The sequence below is a fragment of the Solea solea genome, chromosome 3, assembly GCF_958295425.1.
Source record: "Solea solea chromosome 3, fSolSol10.1, whole genome shotgun sequence".
Lineage (NCBI taxonomy): Eukaryota > Metazoa > Chordata > Actinopteri > Pleuronectiformes > Soleidae > Solea > Solea solea.
In genome coordinates this window covers 31,916,843-31,943,448 of record NC_081136.1, presented here as the reverse complement: position 1 = coordinate 31,943,448, position 26,606 = coordinate 31,916,843, and the positions used below count along the sequence as shown (strand labels likewise).

Below are 26,606 nucleotides of genomic sequence, written 5' to 3'. Positions count from 1 at the left end.
TCAGAAGAAGAAGAAGAAGAGGTGGTATTATGGTCTGTATTTGAACTATTCTAGTCTTGATGAGCTTTGTCATTCACACACTGTAACATGAGGTTAAGTGTTTTGCTCAAGGACACATACCAGGAATTGAACGCACAACCTTCCAGCTGAAAGACAACTTGCTCTACCACTGAGCCGCCATGGCTCAATCCTAACTCCTCACTTTTTTTAATACCTTTACTTCTGAAACTTAAGTACATTACATATTGGAAAATGACTTTTGATACTTAAGTACAGTAAATGTCATATTCTTTAAGACCTTTTACTAACATAATATTAAAAAAAAAGTGACTTCAAAGTCATTTTCTGGTAAGATACTTTCCCTTTAAGGTGTTTTTACAAAGACTGGTCAAGACAAGTAGCAGCAGCAGCAGCAGCACATTCAACAGTTTTAGAGACAAATAGCAGTACATTTTTTTTTCTTGTTCCCCAGATCAAAGTTTTGCTCCAAATCACAAAGGAAACTCTCACTTCCGTCGCAGTCGACAGTATAAAAGAAATATCCGTTGCATTCTTCGTCATGGCAGCATGTGCCATTCATCTGACATATAAATGACCTTAACTTAAAGGCCAAATGTGGAATCCAACACCTGCTTCACGGTGCAATAAACTCTCTTTGAGAACAGAACATCCATTAAAATTAAATGTCATAAAAACCCACTCGCTCTGACTTTAAATGTTTCCACAGAAATATGTTTATGTCAAAGCAGGAAGAAAAAAAAAAGCTGGATGGAAAATGATTGTTATAATCTATCACTAAGATTCTTTTTCCTTCCTCCCTTCTTTCCTCTGGGCCTCTTTTTCTCTGGGCTCTTTTTTTTCTTCTTCGCCGTATCCATAGTGACACATAATAAGTACAGGATTCACACCTCATAACAAGCTGTTTCCTGAACGTCCTGGAAGCAAGAAGCTGTGGTCAGGGTGAGGGTGAGGGTGAGGAGGAGGAGGAGAAGGAGGAGGAGGAGGACACACTGTTAACCCTGCAGGTGACGCACTTTATGAAGTGAAGTGCTGCAGCCATGTGGCGGGGATAAGTACTGCAACATCATTTCATCTGTGCTTGGATTATAGTGTTTTCAGTTGACCTAATGGTGTAATTATTTCCTATTTGTTTAACTAATTTGACATTTCATTGTTTTTCATATTCACTGATGTCTCACTGGTGTTTATCCCAGTGGACATAGGGCGAAAGGTTGGGTACACACTGGACAGGTCACCAGTCCATCACAGGGACAAACAACCATCCACTCTCACACTCATGGTCAATCGAGTGTCCTATTTGTTTAATCCCCTAATCTGCATGTTTTTGGACTCTGGGAGGAAACTGGACCTTGTTCAGAAGTACATTTGATATCAGAAAATGACTTTTGATACTTAAGTCCAGTAAATGTCACATACTTTAAGAATTTTTACTTAAGTAATATTATAAAAAAAAAGTGGCATCACCTACCAAAGTCATTTTCTGGTGAGAAACTTGTACTTTTACTCAAACATCACCTTTAAGGTACTTTATACAAGACTGGAATAACCTTCTGATTCTGGCACTATAACAAAAAAAATTCACTTAAATTTTACACACTGACCCTTTAAAAAGTTGAATTTATTTTACTCCTGTGAATCAAAACCATCTAAAAAAAAAAAAGAAAAATCTGATGATATGAGGAGATAAAACAAACCTTACTCATGTCATTGTGTACCTGTCCATCCTGACGTTTGTCCGTCCTTTCCATTTAAGTGGTTTCGGTGCTTCATTGTATCCCAGTCACCTGTTTTTTTTTTTAAAAAAGACACATTTTACACACACACACATTAAAATCGAGTCATCATCCATTCATTTAAACAACTTTTATTAAGTCTTTACAAATAAAGTAACAAATTTTATTGTATTGTGGCGCAAAGCGCACTTTTTCTTTTTATGATGAAGCTTGAACACTCTGTATACTTAGTGCAAAACATACCATTAAAGGCTGCAGATGACTCCCTACATTAATTTTTTTGTGTTTGTTTTTCTTTCTTTCATTCATCCATGTGTTTTTGAGCGTTTTATTTTAACCACTTTTGTACACGGTCAAACACGATACAGACAAAATAAAAACCACTGAATTACATCAGGTGCTGCTCGACATTAACACTGCAGATAAAATGAGTGAGAAATTAAAAAAAAAAAATAATAATTAAATTAAATTGAGCACAGAAACATGTTGAAAAGAGATTTTTTTTTCTCAGTAACAGTCAGAGAAACTCGAGACTAGACGTTGATCCACGGGAGAAAGCTGCGACAAAGTGAGGAGATGCATCAGTCTGTGTGAGTGTATGTTGTGTTTGTAAATAAAAAGGCTTCTTTTATTTCTTTTTCTTTACACGTGGGCACTTCTACAGTAAAAACGCATTAGAGGTAAGCGAGTCCTGAACACACTAAACTGGAAAACACCAACAGAACCTAAAAAACTATTGCTACACTTTTGCACATGCGTCTCCACAGATTGATCCTATTTCCCCCCCCCCCCACTTCACAACTTCAATGTAATTTCACAATAAGAGCTCCTCCAATTTCACAGTAAGAGCTCTCTGCTACAGCCACAACCACTGAACCCTCGAAGCTTTCCAAACCCTTCAGGAAATTTGATAGCAAAACTGTCACCTGTATAATATTGCACTGTGGCCATTGCACAGAAGGCGCTTCCTTTCAAAGTAAATATGTGTGAGAGAGACAAAAGAGAAATATCACCAAAAAAAAACCTCCAGGATGTTACCTGGCAACCAAATCAGCTCCAGTGAGTAACAACAGGTAAGCACACTCAGTTTTTTTCTTGCTTCACCTCTGATGGTTGAACACGGCAAGGAGTCGGCGAGAGATTTGACTGAACTAAAGTCGAAAACCAGGACTAGAGCGAAGTGGCTCAAAGATTATTCACAGCTTCAACCAAACTTGCAAGAATATTCATGAGAAATGGACAAAAAGCTTGAGTTTTGTACAAACGTTACAAGATAACCATGGCACAATATTATTTATGTGAATCCAGAACACACTTCCAACAAAAAAAAAAAAAGTTTGTTAAGTTAAGTTTGTACCAGAGCGTGTGAACTGAAACGACAAAAGCAGAACAGGGCGTCAAAGGCATCAAAGATCATCAGAACCACCACCACCAAAACCACCACTTTGTCCTTGAACACCCGCCGTGTTTAACCCTGAACGGTGCAGCTGCTAGAACACAAGATTCATACCTTTTGCAGACTTGTTTTTCTTTTCTTTTTTTTTTGCAGCAACTCTCGGATGCGGAGGCCTCACTGACCGATGAGACGACAGCACAGACGAGGAGACGCCCGACGACACGTTTCTTAGTGGGACAAAACTGTGAGGTGAGAGATCTCTGTATCGTCTTACTGGGTTGAAGTGGGTGGACTTTGGTTAAAAAAGAGAAAAACATTCTATTATGCATTGGTCACACAGCCTCACAAATTTGGTCGGTTAATTCGATAACATTAAAGGTCCAGTGTGTAACAATTAGGAGGGTTTATTGGCCCGAAATTGAATATAAGTATGACTGTGTGTGTGTAAAATTGCTTAAAACTACGCAAACAAGGAACCTTTTCTGGTGCATGAAGACCCACTGTAGTTCCCTGACGTACTCAGGATACACACTGGACCTTTCATTTAGGCAGGGAAACATGACACGAGTGTATGCGGTCGCCCTTAATTTAGAAAAATGCAACAATTGTGCATTTTGATGAGCATCAGGCACTCACACCAAAGCATCGCTGCTTAACTGACAGTGGAGTAAAACGTCCACCTATAATTTTAATCTCACTTTTCCCCGCTGAATAAAAGGGGAGGGAAAAAAAAAAAAAAAAGATTCATGTTTTGGTATAAAAAGGATTCAAATGAAATCCACCACTACATCCCCTCCTCACTGTATGCTGCACCTGTGCCTCTAAAGTACAGAGTGGTCCAAGCTTCAAATACAATCTTCAACAACTGAACCCCCCCCCCCCTCCACATTATTTACAATTAAAACCCTGAAAAAGAAAAATGGCACTGATAATGCATCAAGTTCTCTCCAACCTTTCTGAAACCGGGGCGCAGGTAAAGCACAGCATTCACTTCAACACTGATGTCATAATGGCGACCTCTTCTCTTCTGTTCTCGTCACCAGAGGTCACACTCAGAAAAGAGTCAATTCATGTTTTTACCCCCCCCACAAAAAAAGACTCAAACGGACTCAACCACAAAGCAGCACCTATGATTCCCGCATCACCTCTGACCTCACAGTGACCACTCTCCCCACACACACACACACACACACACATAAAGAAGCAACAGGAACAGGAAGGATGCAAGGCACTAGTAAATACCTCCAGTATTCACCAGAGGCTCTGGGGGAGATCAGGAGAAGCAAACAGAGACAGAGCAAAAACCAAAAACCAAACAAAAACAAAAAAACAACAGACTTTTTTTTTCTTTTCAAGTACATTAAAAATGGACACCATTGGTTTATACATTCACATTCATCTATCCAAACCAGAGGAGGAATAAGGGAAGAGGAGGGCTATTTAAAGTGTCTGATATACTGTCTAAGTACTGTTTTAAGAACTAAAAAATAGCTAGCATAACCTTTTTTTTTGTTTGTTTTTTTAAATCTTCTTAAAAATCAACTACTTTTAATGACTTCAGGCTTAAAGGTCAGTTTCAACTTTCAATTCAATGAGTTATGACGACGGATCCAAACTAGCGGTCGAGTAAGGCATTTGTTTTTCAGAGAATGGGACCGGATGTATCGTTGACATTCATTTGTCATTTTCACATTTTTTTGGACGACGATCCGTCTGCAGGAAGCAGTGAATTGAAAGTGAAAGGACCCTGAAGTGTCCTCTGTATTCTCCTTTTATTTGTTTATTTATTTGTTTTGACGTTTCACCCTAAATCTAATGCTGCCCAACAACATTTTGTCAACAAACGACAATAATCACAGTGTTTCCACATCGAGCACCGATGTGTGTGTGTGTGTGTGTATAACAGGTCCGTCGAGAGAACACACTTTAGTTTTTTTTGTTTTTTAAATAGAATAATTATCATTAACAACAATGTACATCATTTCAACCCAAAGGTTGAAAACCAACTGTGTGATGAAACTACAAAACTGAGACATTAGTCAGTGAGTTTGTGTCTGTTAAACAGCTGCTACACCTCCAACGACGTGTGTGTGTGTGTGCTCAGGTATTATCATGTCTGTCTCTGTGTGTGTGTGTGTGTGTGTGTGTGTGTGTGTGAGACTGCTAGCAAACAATGCTGACAAAAAAAAAAAAAAAAGAAAACCTAAAAGAAAACAACGAATGGAATTATCATCATCTCTGACATTTTTGAAAAATAAACACTAACTGTACAGGGACTCTGATATTATTCTGATAACAAGGCCACTTTTTTTCCTTTCATGCTTGGGATTTTCCTTCTGTAAAGGTTTTTCTTTTCTGCTTTTATTGCTTTAAATGGCAACAGAGAGGAGGCGGAGGCGGAAGAGGAGGAGGAGGACAGAGGGATGGAGGAGGAGGAGGAAGAGGAGGAGGAGTCGTGACGCTGACGAGCATTCGTCACGTCTGTTAAGTGCTTTTTCAACAAACGCTCCTGACGTAAGCAGAGGGAACAGTTTGGTGTTTGGCTTTTATACAAACCCTCTCTCTCCATCTCCTCCTCCTCCTCCTCCTCCTCCTCTCTCTCCCTCTCTCTCTGAATGACTTGTCAGTACCGAGGAGGAACAACACACAGAGAAGCTGCCACGACTTCTCTCACGACTACACCTGATCTGTGCTGATCTGTGGACTTTTCTCACTTAAAGGAATTCACTTTGTTCTCGCTGTCCTATCCTATTGTGCTTTTAATGGTTTGGGAGAAAAACAATGTGAATACTGAACTGGACTGTTTTCACTGACGATAGTAATAATCCCAGATTTTTTCATATCAAAGCAGACATTCACATCACCACCTTCTTCCCGTTCAACCTTTCATTTTCATCCTCCCACCGTTGTCTACCAAAAGACAGACAAAGTGTGTGTGCGCGTGCCGTCATGTATGGACTCACAAACTCCAAGTGTGACCCTGTCATGAAAGCCCATACACGGCACGGCACGGCACACAAACACAGTCACCGACACCAGTCCCATACCCTGTCAGAACCTCTTTGGCCGTTCAACATTGCACTCATCAGTCTTTTCCTTTGTCCTCGAGTATTTGGCTGCCATCACAGGCCCGCGGTCGGTAAACAGCAGGTGGGAAGATCCGATAACACGCGTAGGAAGTAAAGCACAGGCGATCGCAGCCGCCATTTCTCCTTCCTCTCTTCCATCCTGTTTCTCCTCCACTTGAACAGATCAGCTTCTGACACTTTACCCACTCCAGTTCTAGCTGTCCCCTCTGGCTGAAACGCTCCGCTCCACACCAGCTCAGGCCAGTCGGGCAGTGATTCACACCGGCCCTCACCCCCAGCCCTACGTGGTCCTCAGATTGGGTCCTCCTGGGTTGCTGACAGACTTCTGCAAAGCGTTGGTCACATGGAAAGCCTGGAATGGCCCCTGCCCGGGAATATGGCCCTGTGGTGTGGGGTAGGGGCCCAGGGGCTGGGAAGTGCTGACCAGCAGAGGTCCAGGCTGTGCTGCAGCCTGGTGCGGCGTTGGCAAACCGAGAGCTGGACCAGACCACTGTGCGCTGTAGGCGGGGGTGGGGTTGTAGTGGGTGAATTGAGGCGGCTGGGGTTGGGGTGGAGTGGAGGCGGCGGGGGCGTGGCTCAGGGAGCCCTTGCGGGCGGCCACAGAGGTAGTGGTGGTGGTGGGGTTTGTGGGGAGGTGTGCAGAGCCTCCGATGCTGCTGGGACACAGCTGGCTGGGAGCCGAGTACTTCCTGCCCAGACCTGCTGACTGAATGACCTGCAGTGACGAGGAAACACAACATTACACGTTAAGATTTCTAGTCAGAAAGTACTTTACAGAGCTTAATGCCCAAGAAATATCAAACTTCACACTCTGTTTGGACTAACCTCGTAGCTGTGTCCCTGTGCTGGAGCTTGCGGCAGCTGTTTGGCACTCCTCTTACCCTGGAAAAGATGATTTTGTTATTAATTCTTGATCACATGACACAGACACTCTTTACAATGTTCAGAAATCAATCAATAACGACTGGGATATGCTGGGATACATTTAGGATGGATATTAAATATTGTACACAATGAAATTGACTGAAGCTGGTGAGTCAGTGTTGACAGAACATTCTCCACGTCGGTGTGGAGTAATAACCCGGCGGTAAGTAACCTGTGAGAGGTTCATGGCGTCTCTGGCCCAGTTGTCCACCAGTTTATGGAAGTCGTCGGTGAAGGTTCCTTTCCTCTGGTGCGGCACCGTCATGCTGGAGGGCAGATACTGAGAACCCGTCTGACTCTGGCACAGGCCGCCTGAACCGCTCACGGCGTTGGTGCTGTTCGTCCCTGCGAGGACAAACACAGAGCGAACCATGTGAGGTATTATTCAAATAACAACATGGAGCTATGGTTACATGGGTCAATGGGAATGTCTGTCCAGTTGGGTCCATGAAAAGGGGGCTGGTTATGTGGTGACTGGAAGATCAGCAAAGTCGACATGGTCCTACAGTTCTACGGTTTAGTTTTTGATGATGGATTTAATGATGAACAAACAACCAAAAATCTATGAAAACCTCATTAGTTTATATGTTTTAATTTATGGATAATGACACCAGAGAAGCAGCACTGGGCAATCTGTGAAGCTGTCGACCACTTTGTAAGCACCATTCTTGGGTGTTTTGATTCACTTTATGACCACTAGGTGGCACTCATGCCTCGTAAAGAGAAGGTGGAAGTTTGCCAAACCCTCAGAAACCCATCATGACAAAATCACTGCAAACAAAAAAAAAACACACACTACAAACTATAATAAACAGCATGACACAGAGGAATAGATCATACTCTATGATACCAGCACCTTCTCCATACTACTCCATATTCAAGTCTGTATTTCTGCATGTTAGTGCTTCACTAACAAGCCATTTTCCACCATCTCTTTGCTACAGAATAAAACACATAGAGTCTCAGAATGTATGTATTCTCCTCCAATCTAATGTACACACAAATACACTGTTTTATCATAGAATAAAGAGCTAATATCTTTATGTGTAAGAAATATGAAGATTATGACCCTTGACAGCACAGTTGCAAAAATCCACAGTATAAGAACCAGGAGCAGATGCAGATTCCTTTGCAGACGAATGGAAATCAAAAAGCTATGCTGACAAAAATGATGTCAGCTGGGAAACATTCATATGATCTGCTCCGATCACACACACACACACACACACGAGTAAGAACATAAAATGCAGGAATCAGCCCAAATGAAAGGTAATCACGTCGTTTGCCTGGCAGAAAAACTGTCACATCATGCCAAATAAAATGGAGTAAAAACAATAAACGTGAGGTCGAATGGAGACGCTGAGTCATGACTGACTGCAGCAGCATGGAACTCTGGGCAATGTAGTCTAGACCACAATTGCCGTGATAAGGGAGAGGAAAGGGAGGAGGGAGGGCAGAGAGGCAAACAGCTGTTCAGGTGAGTAAGTGTGTGCGTGAGGGCTTGCAAGTGCATGCACTGTCAGTTTGAGTCTGCCATGACGGATCTGTTCAGTCATTTCAGAGGTAGAGCTACGCAATCTCTGATCAAAACCTTCATTATTTTTCCATTTGGTCTGAAACTGACTGAACTGATCTGATCTCAAATCTTGCAGAGGGTCAAACATTAAATCTACAACAGGGCATCGGAGAGCAGGAGAAAATACGGGAGAGCAAGTGCAAGGATGGAGGACGGGAATGGATGGAGGGAGGGAGGAAAGACCAAAAAAAGAGATAGTTACTACACAGCTGGTTGCAGGGGCAGACTTTTTTCACCATCTTCCCTGTGCGGCCCGGAAGACAACAATTGGAGGATTGGGAGAGAGTCAAAGTTAAACCCCGGCCACAACAGAAGCAAAGTGCAATAAATCCAACTCTTATTACTTGTCAGTAGTTCATAAACAAATGTTGCCCAACAACGTCCTAACAGAGGTCACGACCTGTCACACAGTGCAAATTATACACAGTGAACTAGGGCTGCACAATATATGGGAAGTTGATCCTGATATCAACATGACTCACTTTGTACTTACTCCAAGCAGGGATCGGTATCGTTTCCATATTGATTTATAAACACTTAAAAAAGCATTTAAAAAAGACCAAAGTTGACTTAATTTGACCACAAATTTGACATTTCACTTAGGTGATAATTCAAATTCCAACTCTAAAAACCTGTTTGAGTAGTGGAGGATGCTGTGAACGCAGCTTGGCTTGCATCCATGCCCTTTTTATTTACCAAAAGGAAAACAACAGTAATGTTGGTTTGTGGTTGCTATGGAGGATAAATATTTGCTGTCGATGGATCACATTTTCATCACAAAACGTATCGTCATTATTGCATTTCACATTTTCCTGATATCGTGCAGCCCAGTGATATCGCACTGTGAGAAAGGCAGAATTTTGACATGTTTATTCGTAAGAACAACATGGCAAGAGATCCTCTTTTCTGACGAAGCCATGATGCGTGGGCAAACTTCTGAGGAAGTGCAACACATCATTCTATCCTTATACACACTACACGCTGACAGCTACTGTAGCAACAACAAGCAACAGTTACTCCTTTTTAAAGGAAGGGAAGGCTTGAATATATAAATGATCTAAACCCGAACTTTCTTCCTAAAATCTTCTTTGTACGCTAACCTCAGAGTTTTTCCCGTGTACCGTGGCTTTGTGACGCTTTTGGGAAACAAACAACTGTTTCTTCTCTACAGCTCAAAGGTCCACACCAGAACTGGGTCCAACATCGTATAAACATAAAAGATGGATGTCATTCCAACTCCCTCAATCACGTCTGTTTGTTTTCAGGCAAATATTATAGATCTTTCATTTTCCTTAAACTACAGTATCTGCTAAAAGGCAAGAACAATTTATAAGAATTGAGACCCAGGTCTGTCTCTCTCTCCTCCTGGCTGTGCAGTGACAGAGGGACAGGTGAGGAGGGGACAGAGGGGGTGAGGATAAGGAGTGAGGTAGGGTGAGGGAACAGGAAGAGAGAGAGAAAGGGTTTGAGCTGCAGAGTTTAGACGCATTAAAACATATCCCTTTATGCCTTTAACACTAAATATTTAATTCAAACTAATTTTTTGATTGTTTGTTTTAGGAGAAATTCTGTAATTTCCAACAAATAACAAAATAATAATTATGTGGCGTGCAAAAGTCTCAGGGAACCACCAGCTTTGTTGTTTTTATATCTGTCAAATTCTGTTTTTTGGATTGGAATGATGGGACATTTCATATACATGTGCATGTCACTTCTAAAGAGTGTTTATATTAAACTGCATACCATATTTTCTGAATGCGTTCTAATGAAGTGACTGAGAAATGGTTTTTATGGCATTTGCTAAAAAAACAACTCTCACGGTGACCTCAGACTTTTGTACGACACAGAAACGCTCAAGTCGTCACGTCTCAACTTGTCTTTCCATTGTTGATCTGCTTGTTGGATAAAGACGGCTCAGAAGTGGAAGCAGTCTGCCCTTAAACTTAACCACTTCATTAATGTTTGGCTTCAGTTTTTAAAACTAAAAGTTCTCCTCCAAAAACAAGGCAGCAGCCACTATATTTTTGTCAGTAAATCAGATTTAATTGTTCCAGGAAAAGTGAGGTTTAATGATTCCTGCCGTTGTTTATTTAATCAGCTTTAGTGTGAACAGATACACCTGTACTTACTGTACCGACAACTTTACTGTTGGGGCTTATTCATACTTCACTATTCATGCGTTGTAAGCTTATTTTTGTTTAGGATTTCCTGAAGACAGTTGTGACATGAGAGGCAGTCTTTCTCCATAAAAGAAGGAAAGAACCCCGCAGGAAGACAGGATGACTTGGACTCGACGGGTACAGGAGTAAAGAAAGAGAATGAAAGTAAGGACGGATACAAGAGAAGAGCAAAGAAATAAAGCGTTACACACAAAGAGCCAAGCAGGGCGTACTCAGAAAGCGCGTCCTCCTGCCACCAGGCTTGAAGGCCAAACGCTCCGAACCCCAGCTGAACTTTACACAGCCTAAAGAGAGGGAGGAGGGAAGGGAAAGGATGAGAGAAGAGATGAAGACAAAGGAGAGGGGAGAGTCAGATGCAGAGATAGGCGTAGATAAAAAGAGAGAGAACATTTTTGAAGACAGGAAAGCAAGGGACCAAAGAGAAGATTGGATGGGAGTGAAAAAATAGACAAGAGTGTGAAAGGAAAGGGAGAGATGAAAGACAAGGAAGGATATAATAAAATGGATTCTCAGATATAATGTCGTTATCACAGTTAGCCATCACACTGCTTTACACAGAGACAGGGAGAGAAACAGACCAAGACAGGAAGTGACAAACAATGTGCATTTGTCTTTTCATTCTTTTCCTGCATTAAAAAAAGGGTAGAACGAGCAATTTAAGCTCAGTGTTTGTGTAAAATCAAACTTTCTCATGTCGTGAAGATGCGATGAGGCCTGCAACAGCCTCAGCAGCGTTCCCCGCACAATGCCTACCTGGGGTGGGAGCACACAGGCTGGGCATAGAGAGTGCGGCCTCACTAGTGTAGGCCGAACACAGGTTATCACTGGAGGGAGAGGTTTTGAGTGGCTGGGGCAGAGGGATGCTGCCCGAATCAGCTAATCCTCCTGGGGCTAACAGAGCCAGCTGTCCGGGATGCATGGTTGGGACACTCTGGGCGGATAAAGTGCTGCCTAGAAATAGCACAAGGCAGTGGCAGTAGAGGACAGGGCAGGAACGACACACAATAGGGAATAGACACACACACACACACACACACACACATACACACAGCAGACGGACAAAAAAAACACCCATTACCGCAAACATTTACACGCATCCACACAGAGAAAAACAGAAAAGAAAAGCAGTCAGAAATGTTGAGCCTCTGCTCCAGCACGCACCCACATTCACATGCAGAAATACAGACACACACACACACGCATGTGCACACAGATGCATAAACAGAAGACGGTGTCATGTTAGTGTAAATGTTGGTGATCTCATCGTCTGTTGTGAACATGAAGGTACACGGTTAAATCATCTTAAACAAACTGAGTGAGGAAACCTACCTGGCTGTAATGGACTCTTGCTGCCCTGTCTGGAGCTGCTTCTGGATGATTTGGAGGACTTGCTTTTCGTAGGCCGTCTCCTCCTGCCAGTCAAAGCCACGACAGGAGGAAGCACTGTAGCCGGAGGAATCTGGGCCAAGACCAGAAGAGAAATGGCTCCTTGTTACTTACGGCATGTGCTGGTGTTTATAGTGTCTCCACTGACGTAAACCAAAGTGATTTACCTTTCCCAGCTTGGTGAAGAGACTGTCTATTTCCTCTTTCTGACGGGAGTGGAGGGCCTGAATCTCACGCATGTGCCTAGTGCCAGAAGGAAAGAGTGATCAAAATTTGGAATAGAGACAGACAAATCATTGTGTGGGTGTCCTAAGAGAAGGAAGTTTTCCCCCTCAGAATAATTTACTTTTCTTTGAGGCGGGTGACTTCATGTTTGAAGTCTTCGTCCTCAAATTCTGAGTCATTATCGCTGCTGATGTAGGAGTTGTTGAAGGAGTTATTGTTGTTCAGACTCAGCAGGGAGGATTTATGAGGGGAGTCTGGTGTCAAAATCTGTCCAGGACCACTGGATCCGTTTGCAGTCTGGACAGCGGGTGGAGGGTTTTGCCTGGACTCTGCGCTCTGCTCCTGGGCGCGACTGACCGAGAATCTACCAACGCGAGCCTCAGGATTGGAGGTGACCTGGAATGTAGCACAAAAGGATTTGTGTTGGCAGGTCACTTTTCACTGAACTGGAAGGGCTTCATTCAACATGCAGAACTTTTAAACTCTGATCCATTTGTGGACAAATTTGAGATAAAAAATGTAATATTTCAATCCAAAACCCTGCATCCCACACACAACAGGAAATACCTGGAAACGTCCAATGGTAGCTGTGGGTTTAGGGGAGGGACAGGGGGAGGTAAAGGGGGTGGACTGTTGAGATGTTATCAAGGCCCGTTGGGGGAGCCCGTCCACAATGTCTCCTCTTTGTCCTGCCACTCTTTTGAGGGGAGACGAGTTCTTATGCAGTGTGTTCTCTGGGCTGGAAAGGGAGGAGGATGAGGAGGAAGAGGACGAGGATGAAGATGTGGTGGATGATTCAGTGCAGGTCTGGCGTTGGACTCGGGGCTCTTCATTCGCCAACGAGACCTGAGCGGGAAACAGAGTGAGAAGGAAATTAAGGAAAAACAAGACACAGAGAGAGAGAGAAACCCTTTTGTGCAGCAGGAAAAAGCATTTACCTGAAATCTTCCCAGTTTTATTCCACCAGCAGGAGGAGCAGTAGGAGAGAACACAGAGTCTTCATCCAGAGAGAAAGATACTGAAAGATAAACGATACAGATATAAAACAGAAACTAATACAAGACAAGCGTACTGACAGTCATTACACTGATTGATTGTTTTGTTTTAGTGCACATACTTGGCTGTCCTAGTCCAGGTATGCTGCTGTGAGAAGCCTGGGGTTGCCAACCAGAGAGAGGGAGAGAGAAGAAGACATTAATATCGATTAGTAGGACTGTAACGGTGTGTATATACAGTGTAATATCAGTACGAGTGAGTTTACCAGTGAGTGTGAGCTGACAGGAACAGTCTCTGGGCTTAGAGCTCTCCTCAACTGTGCATCCAGATCCTCCAGTGGCTGCTGGGACTGAAGAACGATTGACACACACACACACACACAAAAGTTGATGAACAACAGATTAGACGAGAAGACAAAAACAAGTCACGACAATCATTCATTCACATTCATCGCTCTACAAATACATGTTGCTGATTTGAAACCTCACAAAAAAGAATCAAACACTCATACTATATATTTGTAGTTTCGTTGTAGCTCTAGATTATGGGTTATTAGATTATTAGGCGTTTTATTTTTAGTTGAATATGATTACATAAATTAAAAGAATGAACATACAGGCTCTTGTGAGCTTGGTCCACGGAAGGATTATGTTAATTGAGTAGGACAAGTCTGCTCCGTGAGGGTTGGGGACGAGAAGTGTATATCAGTGACATGTCAGGTCGGATTTTTCATTAAGTGGCTACAAGTCCTATCGCTCTGTGCCGCTCCAGTTAAATTGGGTTTTCTATTTTTGGGACGTAGCAGCGTACAGCCACAACACAACAGTCTGGAAATGAAAGTTCATTTCACCTCGTCTCAGCCTTCAAGTACCTGGTCACTCTCTCTCTCTCTGTCCAATTATGTTGGACATATTTTATCTATGTATGTCTTGCTGTCTTATTAATAAACCTCACATGTAATAAACCTCAAATGTAAACATATTTTAAATCAAGTAGAATCTAGCAAAAGCACTATTTATAAACCAAACTTACCCATATTGGGTACAATAAGGAACTAAAATTGACATTTTAAGTTATGAAAACATGTCATTGCAATGACGACGGCACTCTTTTAAAATGAGAAAAGGAAAATCAAAAACACCTGTGTAGGACAAGGTCCAGGGAAGGATGGCGGGAGTTCTGAAGGAGACGAACTGGCCTAATCCCAGAAAAACAGTGACGATGGAAAGAAAGAAAGAAAGAAAGCGGGAGAAATGAGAGAGAAAATTTGTTGCAGAGGTGGTTATAAGTAAAGTCTTCATTGAGAATGTTAAAAAGAAATGTTCATGCAAGATGAGAGTCTGAAAACCTACACATCCACATTAAACAAACTGTGACTTTTCGACCATTAAAAGTGTAGAAATATACAATTAGCTGAAAAGTTTCACCTTCGACATGCACATGCTCTCTGGCCATGTAATTAAACAAACATGAATGGTTAGATGAAAGTTAAAATGAGGTGATATTTCTATGTAATGCAAAGCTGCGACACTCACCGGGACCCTGGATAGAGGGGTTTTGGATGGAGTGGTCTGGGCAAAGGATGAGGCAGGGATGCCTGCACAGACAGAATATACAATTCAGGTCTGCATGGTCACAAATCACCCTGAAAGCGTCCTAAGTTCTAATCACAACAAACACTTTCAAAGGCGGTTTCTGAGCATTTCTTTATCCTAATTAGTGCCTATATTCTTGGTTTATTTATAGCCATATCATGCTATAACATTATTTTTCTAATGGTTGCATAATGACTGCATGATTTATTCATTTACTATTCACAAAGCACAGGTGCAAACACAGACACATCGACAACAGTAACATCTACATCAGACTTTTCTCTTTTTTCTGTTTGTTCTTGTGACCAGAAGTTATATTTGTGTGTTTTTGCATACCACACACAGATGTGAGCTCTGATCACATGTCATGTGAGATGCATTTTAATGCCAGGTATGAACAGTCAATCTCTCAGGACAGATATTAATACCCTGTCTGAATCTGAACCCGCGGCCTTTAACATTTTCTTCAACCTACCCATCTGTACTGGAGTGGAAATAGGTGTCCCGGGTCCCTGGACAGGAGCAGGCGACCCCAGTGACCCCAGTGCGAGGCTGGAAGGGGGCTGAAGAGGATTGGTTGGCAGACTGGAGCCAGGTGTGGTGACAGATGAGGTGGAGGTAGAGTTGGGCCCCCCTGGGGATGTGGTACCAGCCACAGAGGCAATGTCAGCAGCTAAGATGTCTCCCTGGGTGGAGGGAACTCCTCCACCGAGGTCCATGAAGAGAGACCGCAGCTTCTTCTCCAGAGCTTGGATGTCGTCCGGTTTACCTTGGGACTCAGCCAACACCTCACATCTGAGAACAGAGGATTGTGGATGCTTTTCTGAAAAGTGATTTACTGAGAAGTGTAGACTTTTCTCTCAGGTATTTAAGCTACAGTGCATAACTTTTGATGTTATTATGCTGCCTGTTTGGTCTGAAAAAGGGCTCTCAAGCAACACTATTACATCTAACTGAGGGAGCTTTTGTGTGTATACAGCAGCAGGGCAGGGGCAGGCAGGGACAAGAGTTATTCACCCTGTAAAAATGCTGAACGACAGGGTGTTTAGAGCAGTATAACACACTTCTTGAAGCTTTTCTGTTTTCAGTCATAGCTGTTTGTAGCTGTCTAGCTTTACTAGTGCAATCTTTTTATGCGCTATATATGTGCTAATATTTTATAAGCAACAAGCAACAACAACAACAACAACAACAACAACAACAGTAGAAAGGTGAAAGAAGAGAAATGGAACTGAACAGGCAATCTGTGCCTGCTTTGGGCCCTCGACAGTGTGATACTCATGGTATTAAATGGCCCCTAATTAATAATGAAAAATGTATCGATCAACTCTCACCTTGCATCACATTCCCCACAGTGTGTGTGGGTCTGTCCAGGCAGCGCTGCTGTCTGAGGCTGAGAGTGGACCAAGGTCGGTTGGACTGAAGGAACATTTGTGGTCACCGGCTGAAGCCCCACAGAAGTAGAGGAGGAAGGGGGACTGGGCAGGGAGGCAGCAGACGGGGTAAGTTGTGGGCCTGGGATGGCAGTAGTCGGGATGACAGAAGAGGAGAGGGAAGGAGTAAATGGTGACATGGGCAGATGACTGGAGGACACTTCACTGGCTGTGAGAGTGGAGGATGGAGGGGAGGATACAGCGTGGCCATTGGGAGGGGAGGTGAGCATTGTTGGGGAGATGTTGGAGATGCTTGCCGGGGCCAAAGTGGGAGGTACTGCAGTAGGATTGACAGCTGAAACAGTCTGGGACTGAGGCAGGGGGAAAGCCTGGGGCTGAATTTGTGCTTGTCCCTGGACCTGGGACACATCCTGCATCCCCGCCTGTGTAAGTACCTGTGACGGGAGCATGGGCTGATTCACAAAAGTGGGTGGAGGAGAGGAGGAACAAGGAGGACTGAGACAGGCAGCAGGCACAGATGAGGGGGTAGAGGACGAGGAATGGGGAGAAGGAGAGGCATCCAAGACCTGCTCCTGTGCCTTGTTTAAATTAGACGGGACAATCCCAGCAGTAGAATCAACAGTAGAGGGAACTGTGGTAGCCTGTGCAGGGACAGAGGCAGCTGAAGGTTGTAGAGCGGGATGTGTGGAGTGGATGGCAGCTGGGGCAGTGCTGGGGCCCTCATCAAACTGATTCTGGTTCCGTCTAAGCTCAGAGAAGGCTTGTTGTAAATTGATTGCTCCTGCAGACTGGGACAACGGCAAACCTTGACCTGGACTCTCAGGTGGACCTGTACCAGAAAATCAAAAACAATATCTGGTCAAAATGCTATTCATGTTCCAGTGTTGTATCTGAAGATCCTACAGTAATTCAATGAATTCCAGTGTGTTATTGCATTTGGACATAAAATGCTATAAATACCTAGAAATAAAAGGATAATTTGACCTTGTGAGCAGATTTTGGTTGGTCCTTACAAAGTCAACGTGCTTTTTGAGGGTAAAGACTTGTGTTAGAATAAGGCTTATCAGGGTTAGTCTGTTATTTAGTGTGAATTTTAGGAGTCTCTGTGTGTCTTATTTCTCCCCATTTTCATTCCAGTCATCACGATGACGGCATATTAAAATGAGGCAACATTTCCAATCAGTGTTTGACAGTAGAGTACAACAGGGCAAAGATATTAGCATGCAAACCATGACAAGCATGCACATACAATCTTTACTAGTTCCACGAGTGGAAGGAGTGGCAGGAGGAGGAGACGTGGGAAACACTTGCTCCTTCAGCCTGTCTTCAGGTACGGGGCTCACGATGAACCTCCGACCGGCTGAATGAACCACTTGTGCCGACGGACTGGCAGGGATATCTGAGGGAAAAATAAAACACAGTACTATTACTATCATACTATTAGAAACTGTAGTTCATCATCAATATATGTGTGATTTTTTTTTTTCTTTTACCTGGCATGGGGACAGATATCACAGGAATCTGCTGCACCGTACCACCTGACATCTGTAGGTCAATATGACGCAGATGATTATCAATGTGATGCTCTGAGTTCAGTCTATTATTGCACAGTGTATGTACTGTGCGAACAACCTCATTTTTACTTCCATCTTCTCATTTCTGCATTCAAAGCTGCGGTGTAGTGAGTTTTACCTGGTTGTTTGCATCCCTCTCCAGACCCTTCTCATCAGCGTTCTGTATCACCTCTCTGACTTGCTCAATGAACGACTCCCTCTCACTCTCCAGGATAAACTCACTCAGTACCTGCAAACACACACAATCCAAATGTTTGTGTGCCATAGCCTGGTTCATGCCTCTTATATCAGTGTTACTGTGCCTCATGAGTAAGCCTAGTGAAGGCTCTCAGTCAAAGCACAAGGACAAGAGCAACGCAATCATGTGCACTTCAGTGGTTTCAGATGACAAAGAAAAAACAGCACGCCCCCTGACATGCGAGGACTGTTCCAGTCTAATATGGTGAGCTGTTAACATTTTACTACGATGGCAACGAAAACGTGAAACCGATGATAGCGTGTGTGTACCATGATCTGAGCAATCTCCTCCGGGTTGTCGCCATCCAGGTCAAACCTGAAGGTCACCATCTTCCTGTTGTGCGTCTCCAGCTGACACTCAGCGACTCTGTCTCCTCGGTTGGAGATCTACACGTGTGAACACAAACACACACACACACACGGAGAGAAAAAGACACTTTAAAAAGGGGGGCAGAATAAAACGAGATGTGAGTGAATCTGATGTTTTCCTCGTGACACCATAACTTAGAGTAGAAAAGAGGATTTATGACTTAATTATGACATTGTACAGTTTATGGGTTGCGCTATTACATTGAGAACATTGAGTTTCGCCTTGGAGATCTTCTCATGACGCGATCGACTTCGCACGGAGCGTCTCTGGTGTCGCTTGGTGGAGCGACCTTCATGGCGACCTCCCCCTCCTCCCTCGTTGCCATCACTCAGACCTGAGGTCTCAGAGTGGCCACTGAGGTGCAAACATAGTAGAAAAGACATGAAGCAAACCGGAGACTGTAAAGTGACCAGGAACATTTTGGTGTTTGTGCATTAATTACCTCTCTATAGATGAGAGGACGTGAGGCAGCGGTAGTTGGGACTGGGACAGCTCTGAAGACTGAGAGGCAGACTGAAAGACACACAGCCAAATTAAAACACACATACATGAGCACAAACAGCACAAACACCAACATGAGGAAGATTCAGGAGGGGAAAAAAGAAAACGGCACAAAAGCATGAAATAAATACGAAAAGTGTGACGGAAGTAAGAAAGACATTTAAGCAAATTGCAAAGAAATGCGCTCATGAATTTAAATGTGCAGGATAGATTTAATAACAAACTAAAACTAGAGCAGGGAACAAATAACGCAAAGCAAGAGCTGCAAAAAAGAAAAGAAAATCATATTTCATTTATTAGATACATGAAGTATCTACAATTACACATGCTTCCTTGTCTCGTGGTTACAGTCTTTGGAAAAGGAAACAAAAACAAGTCCTGAATAAGGAATTCATCTAAGGCTGCCTCTTGCTGTTGGGCCCAAAAACAAAATCTGCAAACAGTGTGACAGATTTATTGTATTAAACAATGACTAATAACGGACCAATAAATGCTGTGCTTACTCAAATGTTTTTCATCTGTGTAATGGCTCAATTACATAATGTGTTTTTTTTTTTTTAAGAAACAAACCAGCATTGCTACACTCAAATCAAACCACACAAGATGTTAAACATGAACCACCAAACTGGTTATTCCAAGTTAACCACCAACAATCTCATGAGCATAACTTAATCACTGATAATCACTGTCAACAATTTGCATTACATGTGACTACAAGAATAATCCTTTAACAAGTAGGAGCAATTAGGAATAAAACTTAACATAAATCTGGAGAACACCCAACAGTTTGACACCTGAAAATGCAACACTTACATGACTAACCTTTAAAAATGTATTTGTAATTTGGTAAAAAAGCAAGTTTGGGATCAATCGCGAGAGTAATTGCGTTTTTTTCCCGCTCAACAACCAACAACAGCGCGCCATTTAAAACGTTGGTGACAGGGGCATGACATCCACTTGGGTGGGTTTGACCATCTAGAAGCCAGTACCTGGGGAAGTTCTTCCACAGGAGTGTCAGGTGGGGCGGAGACTACACTGATGATTGGCACCATGGTGGCCAATGGCTGAGGCACAGGTGTGGACACAGGAGGAGGAGGAAGAGGAGGTGGGGAAACAAAAGTAGAAAACACCCCAACAGGGAGTGTCAGGGGAGAAGGTAAGGAAGCCACAGCCGCTGTCGCCATGGGAATAGAAAGGGACGACGATGGAGAAGGGAGTGTCACAGTAGAGGAAGGAGGAGTTATACTGGGCTGAGAGGAGGCACAGGGGCCCGAAAGAGGAGGAAGAAGAGGCAGAAGGAAAATAAAAAGGAGAAAGAGAAACCACATGAGGCAAGAGGATGAGTAAACAGTGAGAAACAGAAAGGCAGGAAGTAAGAGGAAGTAGGTAATGCCATCAAGTTCTACGTACAATAAAGACCAACGTCTTCAAACTTAACTCAAGCGAGTCCAATTGCCTTACAGCTAACTACTGAAGACTTAACTGGCTATTTAATGAATGAGACAAATAGATCAAAGATCAAGTCTGTTAGTGACGACGTCAGAAGCTTTTAAAACCAAACAACTATCTCGACACAACAACATGACGAGTAAATAAAGAACACACCACCCAAAGACCATGCAACCACAAAACATCTACAGGCAAAATGATTTCTGTTGTGCAGATGGGCAGCACTCTTTAACGTCAGGTTCAAGGAGTGAAAAGCTACTCAAATGTGATGTTAAGAACTACACTGTGTAATCGCTGCTTCATCTCTTATCAGCTGATCATTAAAGTCAAGATTTGGAGATAATGATAAAAATGGTTGACTAGGTTGTAAAACACTATAGGCTCATTATCAAAGATATTTACACACTACTGGAGAAATTAGATACTGTTGGTTATTTCTATGTCATGTAATGTTAGTATGAACTAATTATACATTTAAAGAACAGGATAAATGTAAAGGACACACTAATAATCTAATAACAAAGGACATGAACACCAGACAGCACTAAGGTACAGAGACACATGGGGAATGAATTTACCTATCACCAACCAACTCACATTAAAGATGGACACTTACAAACAGAATAAGATTAGGGTAGATATATACAGATACCTACAGCACACCAACATAAATGACCATTCAAATGTGTACCTTCACCAGAGCGTGTTCAGCAGCTAGGTACAGAAAGTAAAGCTGTTCTATACTGGGAGACGGTGTGAGGTCAAACAACTAAGCACACATACAGTATAGACCCATCAAATATGCACACACACACGTACACAGACAGAGAAGTACACGTGTCAACACAAATAAAAACAAACCAGGCAGCATGCCAGTCGGTGAGCCAGAGAGCACAAAGAAATTGGGAGAAACAAGTTGAGGCCATGAATAAGCGAGCAAAAAAAACATGCAGTAATTACATTTAGATGAAGGAAAAGGCAACGTGATCTTTGATTTTCTGTTCATTTGTTAACTGGCAGCGTGACTACCTAAACTAGCCGAATGGCAGAGCATCAAAGAAACGTTCTCAACAGATAAGATAGATGAAAGTGTTGTTGTACCTGTGAAGACCCTTGAGGCAGAGTGCTGTGTGTGGGACTCTGAACTGATGAACTAGCCTGACTGGATGAAACGACCTGGAGAAAAACACACACACACACAAATAAAATAAATGTAAGCATTTACTTTTACATACACTTGTATGTCATTTTTGAACACCCCTACAAGTTTTAAACTTTCCCAGTTATCCCACATTCACCATCTTCAGTTAAAATGCCGTTGTAAGCAAACACCTGTCACAACATGTATAAAGGTGGAGGATAAATGCAACTCTTACATAAACATGGTGACACCGATCGTGCAGGAATGTCTGTTTTGGTGGTTTAAAAGAGAAACAATATTAAATTACATTCCATGTTATTCTGACAAGAAGTAGCAATTAGGATTCCATGCTTAATCAAATAAAGTGCTGCAACTAGTTCACAGAAGTGATGAGTTGTGGGGCCACAGATCTTTAAAAAATGACAAAATGCCAGCTCTCTGAAAGTGGTTAACTTGAAACGCCAGGAGAACGACTTCAAAGAAGAGCTGACAAACAAGTTATTACTTTATAAGCAAAAAAAATAGGATGGATCTATTTTTTTTATTTTCACATTTATGAAAAATGATAATGTAAGAGGAAAAGTCTGAATGTACGAAATGTGACTGGTATTTCCTGGTTTCTCCTCTTGTTTTTCTCTCGGTCTTACTTGTTGGGGTATCCCAGGTGGAGCTGGCTGGGAGGTGGAGGGGACGACGGGGGCTCCTGGTGCTGACTGGTGGGGTGTGGGAGTCTGGATCTGCTGCTTAGAAACAGATCGAGACAAAGAGAGACATAGAGAGGAGCATATGCAATGTTGCACAAAACAATGAGGACAGAGGTGAGAGAGAGTGGAGATAAGGGGGGAGAGAGGAAAATCAACAGAGTCAGAACATGTCTGTAGTTTCTGGACCAAAAACGGTTACAGGTACTAATGTGGTTTTCCTCTCTAGGAATCTTGCGCATCACACACATGCACAACAACAGCTACATGTGTTAACTGTCCGGCAACAAAACCTACTGTATCTACATGTATATGCACATATACACAGGCCACAGTGTAGCGTGTACAACAGTACAGACACTGCTGGGGTTAGGAGGGGAGTGAGTACGGGGGATTTTCTTTAACATGCAGAACAGACCTTAGATGATTGAAGTGATACCAAGTGGCTGTTACACAATCGCGTAGAAGCTACTAACTACTAATATTTGAAATACCAAAATGAAAAGATGAGGATTGAAGTTGTCTGACAATAGCCCAATAAAGTAGTGTTGGTAGTGATAAGCTAATAAAGTATCTTAAGGTATCTGAAAATGATGATTTGAAATGTCCACAACCACTGTGTGGTAGACGATGCTGTAAAGCAAATAGAGTAACTAAAGATGTTAAAAAAGGGCTTTATTTATCTACACTTTTTATTAATCTGACACTAACCACACTAAAAACGGAGTAATGACGGACCCACTGTTGACTGAACCCTTAGAAGGCTGTACGCAACTTTATACTTGACACTAAGCTCAACATCATTAAATGTGGACTAAGCTTAAAGTTGAGTATAAAGTTGCATCAGACACACGACAACTTACCTTGTTCTAACATCATAGCCAGTCACAAACAGTATTTCACAGCACAGGAAGTTAATAAAAAAAAAAAAATGAAACAAAAAAAGATGAAAAAATCAATAACAACAAACAAAATTAAAACGGAGATTATGACAGAACTAAGGGAGGTAAGTGATTGTAAATGGCTCAAAGTAAACAATGACACTGATAATATCAGCGTTCTAAGGGTTTAATGAATTTCTACGGCAACCTTTGAACCCTGTGTGGCAAGTCGTGTAGAAAACAACAACATATGCTAAAAAAAATAATAAAGAACTGTCCTGAAAGCCATGATCTTTCTCAATTACAACACAGGAATAAAACAACAGAAACAAATGAAAAGTCTCTCTGCATGGTAACACTGCCAGGTTTGCCTGGGCCCCCTCAGTTTTGTTGTATGTTTCTGTGTGTTTGAACAATACAAATCAACAAAGTCTCACCACCTTTATTATATCATCGTAATTGTATTTGTTTCATAGTAAATAGTACACATGTAGAATATTGTATAGTATAATGTGCACATTTAGAATATAGCAATAATAAAATGCTTACTACTTATGCTTAGTGGAATTTGTGTTCCTCTTTTGTTCAAGTGGACTTTGGATTTGTACAAGCAAAACTTCAAATATACCGTACACAGCAGTATACTTGGACAAACACACATTTCTCATATAAACTTGTATATGAACATACAGACAAAGGATTACTTACTGAATTTGACAAGCAAATGAAACTTACAGCATAAAAACAGACAGGAGGAGGCTCAGACTGTTTGTTTAAAAGCTTGTGGAACAGAGAGTGTCTCAAAGACTGCCTTCTGAATGCTGGTCTTCTGAATGTTAGCACTTATCTACCAGGTTTGAAATTGAATGTTTCAGATATTTTTGCTCTTGGATTTCCCAAGATGGGAAAGCGGTTAATACAGTACCACTCTAGGCAAATATTTTTTGACAAAATCAAACACACAAGCAAACGCTGTCTTAGGAATGAATAATGTGAGATACCATGAAGGCAGGCCATGAGACTCGCTCTGTGGTGTCTGGACGGGGGTTAAAATCACAACTTAAGACAATAGGGTGACAAATAAGCATCAGCTGGCGCTCATGGGTTGGTGGTAAAATAAAAAAGAAAAACAATAGGGATTGGTATTACACCCTCTGGGTCAAATTACTACTAAATGAATCAAGTTCTCTTTCTAGAGTAAATGACGGATTATGTTCCTTTTTAATTTGTCTACTGCCATTCTGTAGAATGTCTTAAATTATAATATTCCATTAATTGAGTGTAGATTTTTCCTGTAATTCAAACTAGTAATTGACCCAGAGGTCTAGGTGTTTTTTTAAAGGTTTGACCTCAGTACCAGAGTGGGGTTGGCAGCCTGCATGGCCAGTAATGACTCATGGTATGTCATGTCGGGTTGGGCTGGTACCACCCCTCCATGCCGGGCCCAGGCACTCTGGATCAGAGGCTCCAGGTGAGCCGATGACGTTCCCTCGAGCGGTAGCTCAGAGGATGGAGTGGTGGGTAGAAAGCTATGCATGGAAGGTGGATGTCCCTGTGGTTCTATGGGGAGCACTCCTGCCGATGAATCGAAGAGCAGACTGGAGGATGAGTGAGGGATGGACTGAGCGGCTGAGGAGTCATATGAGGGGATGAGAGGTGGGGGAGGAGGTGACTGGAACTCTCCTGCATCAGAAGAGGTCAAAGAGTCACTAGAGGGTTCGGGGCTTCTGTCCTTCGTAATTACACCGGTGTGGTGGAGAAGAAGATTTCCTGGAGGTAACGGGAGCTCAGGACTGACATAAGTGTACAGCTCCTCGGTCACTGGCTGGAGACGGCTGTATGAGCCCGATCCGCTTGATCCAGTTCCGCTGTTGTCCTCCAAGGGGAGGTCCATGGAGCTTCTTCTGGGCCGGTAAAGCCTGGATGCCAGAAGGTTTGGGTCTCCGGCGGCAGCTGCAGCAGCAGCGGCGGCGGCAGCTAAATGAAACTCAAAAACACTTCCAGAAGATGGCGGTGCATCAGCCATTACCGGTGGTGCAGAAATCGGGAAAGTAGATGGAGAGGCATGCTGTGGTGGAGGATAGCAGCCCTCGGATGAAGAAGATGAGACGGAGCCACCAGTGGATGGATTCATTGGAAGTAAAGGTGGAGGGATGGGACTGTGCGTACTCATTCTTTGCATGATGTGAGGATGCAGAAAGCCTGGCTGAGGTGGAGGACCAGGATCATAACCCATACTCGCAGCAGCAGCAGCAGCAGCTGCTTGTCTCTGCTGATGATAACTTAAGTGACCAAGCTGGTGTGCAGTCATTGGGTATCCTCCATATGCCATTGCTTCATAATGGTCCAATAAGGCAGCTTGATTCAAACTTAATCTCCTCACGACTTCTTCGTGCTCTGCTCTCATGTCTTTATAGCCATACATACTTGGGTCAGACTGTCCCGGGTGATGCAGGGTCTCACCAACACCAAGTCTTTGAGCGGCTGCCGCAAAACCAGGATTCACCATAAACAGAGACGGGGTCTCCACGGCCTCCATTCCAGAATAGGGGTGCAAGCTTCCCCCATATCGAACATAAGCAGGCTGGAAGTGACGAGTGTGCGCCTCCAGAATAGATGTGCTCTTGCGTCGCTGGGTATTGTAGGCCTTTGGAGGTACAGAGGGTGGAGGTGAGAAAGAAATGGGGCGTTCAGGGATGGAGGAGAAGAAAATAGCAGTGGGGTCAGGAAGAGTTGGGAGGGGAATGCTCCCTCCTGCTCCTCCGCCTGTGCTCGTTCCTCCACTGTAGGGGTGCGGCATTGAATGCTGCTGCGACAATGAGATACAATGGATTTAAGAATAAAACTTAAGAGAGTGAGAAAGAGATAACCACAGCCAAGGTCCACATTGTAATTAATACTTTCTACTTTCATAACAACACCAACAGAAATAGGAATACAGATTCTCTCTCCACACTAGAAACAAATGAAGTGGTTATTGAAGGACAGAGCTGAAATGAGATGAAGAAATTCAGTAATGATAAGATGCAACGTGGGTTAAGACAGATCAGATGACACTGGTACGGGTCAAGGACAGACAAGACAGGGACAAGAGACACACAGAGATAGACAGAAAGAAGTCGCAGGAGAATACACAGACAGGAAAGAGGCCAAATGCTGGCTGTAGGCTCGGCATTATCTTGATACATCTGCACTCAAGAAGACTGTCTTTAATTTCACCTGCACTATGAACTGAGC

The 26,606-nt window shown here is 42.9% G+C and overlaps 1 protein-coding gene across 17 annotated transcripts in view; it reads right to left on the bottom strand.

The window, feature by feature from the left end:
• Nucleotides 1–1,869: 1,869 nt before the first annotated feature.
• The window catches only part of wnk1b (WNK lysine deficient protein kinase 1b), a 75,128-nt gene continuing 50,391 nt past the window's right edge, over nucleotides 1,870–26,606 (bottom strand). For 3 of the 17 annotated variants that reach the window (XM_058625414.1, XM_058625424.1, XM_058625429.1), the window contains 28 exons: nucleotides 24,727–26,178; nucleotides 22,435–22,530; nucleotides 22,023–22,055; nucleotides 21,748–21,822; nucleotides 20,187–20,447; nucleotides 19,139–19,209; nucleotides 18,897–19,050; nucleotides 18,597–18,713; nucleotides 18,208–18,318; nucleotides 18,009–18,060; nucleotides 17,765–17,914; nucleotides 16,456–17,344; nucleotides 15,597–15,916; nucleotides 15,062–15,123; nucleotides 14,668–14,724; nucleotides 13,792–13,875; nucleotides 13,648–13,684; nucleotides 13,469–13,548; nucleotides 13,098–13,376; nucleotides 12,652–12,926; nucleotides 12,473–12,548; nucleotides 12,249–12,378; nucleotides 11,673–11,870; nucleotides 11,111–11,203; nucleotides 8,942–8,983; nucleotides 7,336–7,508; nucleotides 7,065–7,121; nucleotides 1,870–6,954 (listed from right to left, as the gene is read on the bottom strand). In XM_058625414.1, the coding sequence (XP_058481397.1) occupies nucleotides 6,520–6,954; nucleotides 7,065–7,121; nucleotides 7,336–7,508; nucleotides 8,942–8,983; nucleotides 11,111–11,203; nucleotides 11,673–11,870; nucleotides 12,249–12,378; nucleotides 12,473–12,548; nucleotides 12,652–12,926; nucleotides 13,098–13,376; nucleotides 13,469–13,548; nucleotides 13,648–13,684; nucleotides 13,792–13,875; nucleotides 14,668–14,724; nucleotides 15,062–15,123; nucleotides 15,597–15,916; nucleotides 16,456–17,344; nucleotides 17,765–17,914; nucleotides 18,009–18,060; nucleotides 18,208–18,318; nucleotides 18,597–18,713; nucleotides 18,897–19,050; nucleotides 19,139–19,209; nucleotides 20,187–20,447; nucleotides 21,748–21,822; nucleotides 22,023–22,055; nucleotides 22,435–22,530; nucleotides 24,727–26,178 (5,859 nt within the window). In that variant the 3' untranslated portion in view covers nucleotides 1,870–6,519. Of the gene's footprint in view, nucleotides 6,955–7,064; nucleotides 7,122–7,335; nucleotides 7,509–8,941; nucleotides 8,984–11,110; nucleotides 11,204–11,672; nucleotides 12,065–12,248; nucleotides 12,379–12,472; nucleotides 12,549–12,651; nucleotides 12,927–13,097; nucleotides 13,377–13,468; nucleotides 13,549–13,647; nucleotides 13,685–13,791; nucleotides 13,876–14,667; nucleotides 14,725–15,061; nucleotides 15,124–15,596; nucleotides 15,917–16,455; nucleotides 17,345–17,764; nucleotides 17,915–18,008; nucleotides 18,061–18,207; nucleotides 18,319–18,596; nucleotides 18,714–18,896; nucleotides 19,051–19,138; nucleotides 19,210–20,186; nucleotides 20,448–21,747; nucleotides 21,823–22,022; nucleotides 22,056–22,434; nucleotides 22,531–24,726; nucleotides 26,179–26,606 lie in introns of those variants that run through there. The other 14 variants (XM_058625416.1, XM_058625425.1, XM_058625417.1 and 11 more) reach the window with 13 other exon arrangements.